Below are 2,315 nucleotides of genomic sequence, written 5' to 3'. Positions count from 1 at the left end.
CTTTGCTTCCTCGCTCACAAGTCCACTGCTGAGAGGGATTGACCTTGCGTCCTCTGTCTCGCAAATACACGTGACCGTCCTCTTGAAACACCTTAGCCAGCTTAGCCACGAAAAGCAATTAAATGGCACAGGTGGTGGTATTTCAAGCTGAAGAGTGAGCTTTACCAARTCAACTCGGTTACAGACACACCATGACAATGTGWATGTGATTGGTCGAGAACCCGTAGTGCAGAGCGTTTACACATTGTACGCACATGTTCATTTTCCACTCCTGAGTGTCTCCAGCCAGCTCCAACACATTTTCCCCATGGTTTTGAATGCMWWWYCTAARSCWAATGCTAATGCTAACCCTAATARWAATGCTAATGCTAACCCTAATARWAATGCTAATGCTAACCCTAATACTAATGCTAATGTGTTAACTGTATTTATTATCGCAAGCATCATATCAGTGTCTACATGTGAAAACATAGTTTTTACATTCTGTAATTAAAAAGATGACAACAACCAGAAAATCGTAGTATGCATGAAACATGCAGTATTCAGACAATATAACATGAAAAGAGTGCTATACTGTAGAATTCAAATACAAAGTGTCTGATTTCGAACCCAGGTTTACTACTGCCCTCCTTGCTTGATTAACTGGTGTTTTCACAGAAGCCACACACCTCCCCTTCGGTCGACCAGCGGTTATTTTCCAAACGACGTACAGCCTCCTCCTCCACAGMGATTTCATCAGTGGATACAGCCAGGAGCTCTCCATGCCCCTATGGACGTCATTCACAGTGCCCAAACAAGTAGGGTATTCATCACATGGAACACAACAAATGAAACTGACCTCAAGTCATTTAATGACTCGATRCATATGATTTGAGAGTTTGTCCTCAGACCTGGGTCATGTTGATTAGTTGATTAGTGGTTTCTGAATGTTTTTTAACTTGTGACCCACATAAGGCTATTCTAGTTTTCTTGTTACCCACAGAATAGACACACTATTTTTTTTTTATAGCCACAGGCCAGTCTTTGGTCAGGGACCTACCAGTATGTCTGGAGCCACCATTTGGGAAACATTGCATTAGGTCATATCTTTCCAAAGCTCTTTTGAAATGTCTCTGTTTACTMGAATGGTTGCAGGGAGTAGCATGCATGAAAACAATTAGTAGTCCTGTTAGGAGATCGTAAATGTAATTTTGGTCTTTGACTCAACTGGTTAATTTTATTTTGTATTAGAATGAGCCTGGTTTTGATTTATTGGGGGGAGAGAGCCTGGATAGGGACTTGCGTAACACTAACCTAACAGAACCCTATACAGATTTAGAAACGATACAGCACACAAATCAACTAATGAKATGGCCCCAATCACATACAGAAACWCTGTATTGGGTGTTTGTAAACAATGGGTGTTTGTATACCACTTCTATCTCATTTTACGATGGGATTTCACAATGTGTTACCAATGACAACATGTTCCCTTCCAGGAAGAAGTCACGCCCCTCCCTGAGRCTGAGCCAGTGAGTGAGTGTGTGAGAGCAGACCTGCGGGTCCCTCCTGAACACAGCCAGGCCTGCACCACCTACAGCCAGGATACAGACGTCTCCTATGGCTTCCTCTATCCACCAGGTGAGTTGCACAATAGTCCACCCTGGGTCATGTTCATTAAGGCACACTGAAGCAAAACATGTTGCAATGCAAAATAAAAACAAACGTATCTTATTGGACAAGTTCAGWCAGTATCTCCCGTTTCACTCAGTTTGGTACCTAATGYAGATGACCCTGGTCTTGGGGCTGTGCAGGCTTTTTTCCAGGCATAAATGGGAGGTAAATTAAAGTATATATTTACATTTTTTATGCTAGAGCTGGCCCTGTCTCCTGAATCAAAATATGATGCATCACTGATCACAAACACCGTTCCCATGTACCCTGCATTCAAAAGTGAGTATTAATTTATTTATATCTACATATTAAATTTTTATTTGTATATTTCCAACCCATTTGAAAATACTYGTTCAAATGCTTTATAAATCTGCCACTGTGTTTTGTTAAGCAGGTTGTTGTTATAGGTTCTCTAAGGAGATCCTTGTTGCTCAATTTTTGTTTTTCTCTGGTAGATGCTTCCCTCCAAAGCTATTACAGTTACCAATCACATAGTATATAGTACATGTGGCCCTCTGTGAGTGTTGTGCTGTATCTTTGCTTGGACTGGCCATGCAAATGTGTGGAGGGAGAGGTAGGAGGGGGAGTGAGGAGGGAGGCTAGTCTGATGACCTCAGGTCTGGGAGAGAAGGGACAGGCTGACACCCATTGTCCTCTCACTG

General features: G+C 42.1%; 1 protein-coding gene across 2 annotated transcripts in view; it reads left to right on the top strand.

Annotated features, from left to right (window-relative positions):
• Nucleotides 1–2,315, top strand: part of LOC111954933 (autotaxin-like) — a 41,318-nt gene that overhangs the window by 14,751 nt on the left and 24,252 nt on the right. For both annotated transcript variants that reach the window (XM_023974871.2, XM_070436105.1), the window contains 3 exon segments: nt 658–797; nt 1,479–1,620; nt 1,855–1,932. In XM_023974871.2, the coding sequence (XP_023830639.1) occupies nt 658–797; nt 1,479–1,620; nt 1,855–1,932 (360 nt within the window).

The sequence above is a fragment of the Salvelinus sp. IW2-2015 genome, linkage group LG30 (assembly GCF_002910315.2).
Source record: "Salvelinus sp. IW2-2015 linkage group LG30, ASM291031v2, whole genome shotgun sequence".
NCBI lineage: Eukaryota > Metazoa > Chordata > Actinopteri > Salmoniformes > Salmonidae > Salvelinus > Salvelinus sp. IW2-2015.
This window is presented reverse-complemented; position numbering and strand designations above follow the sequence as displayed.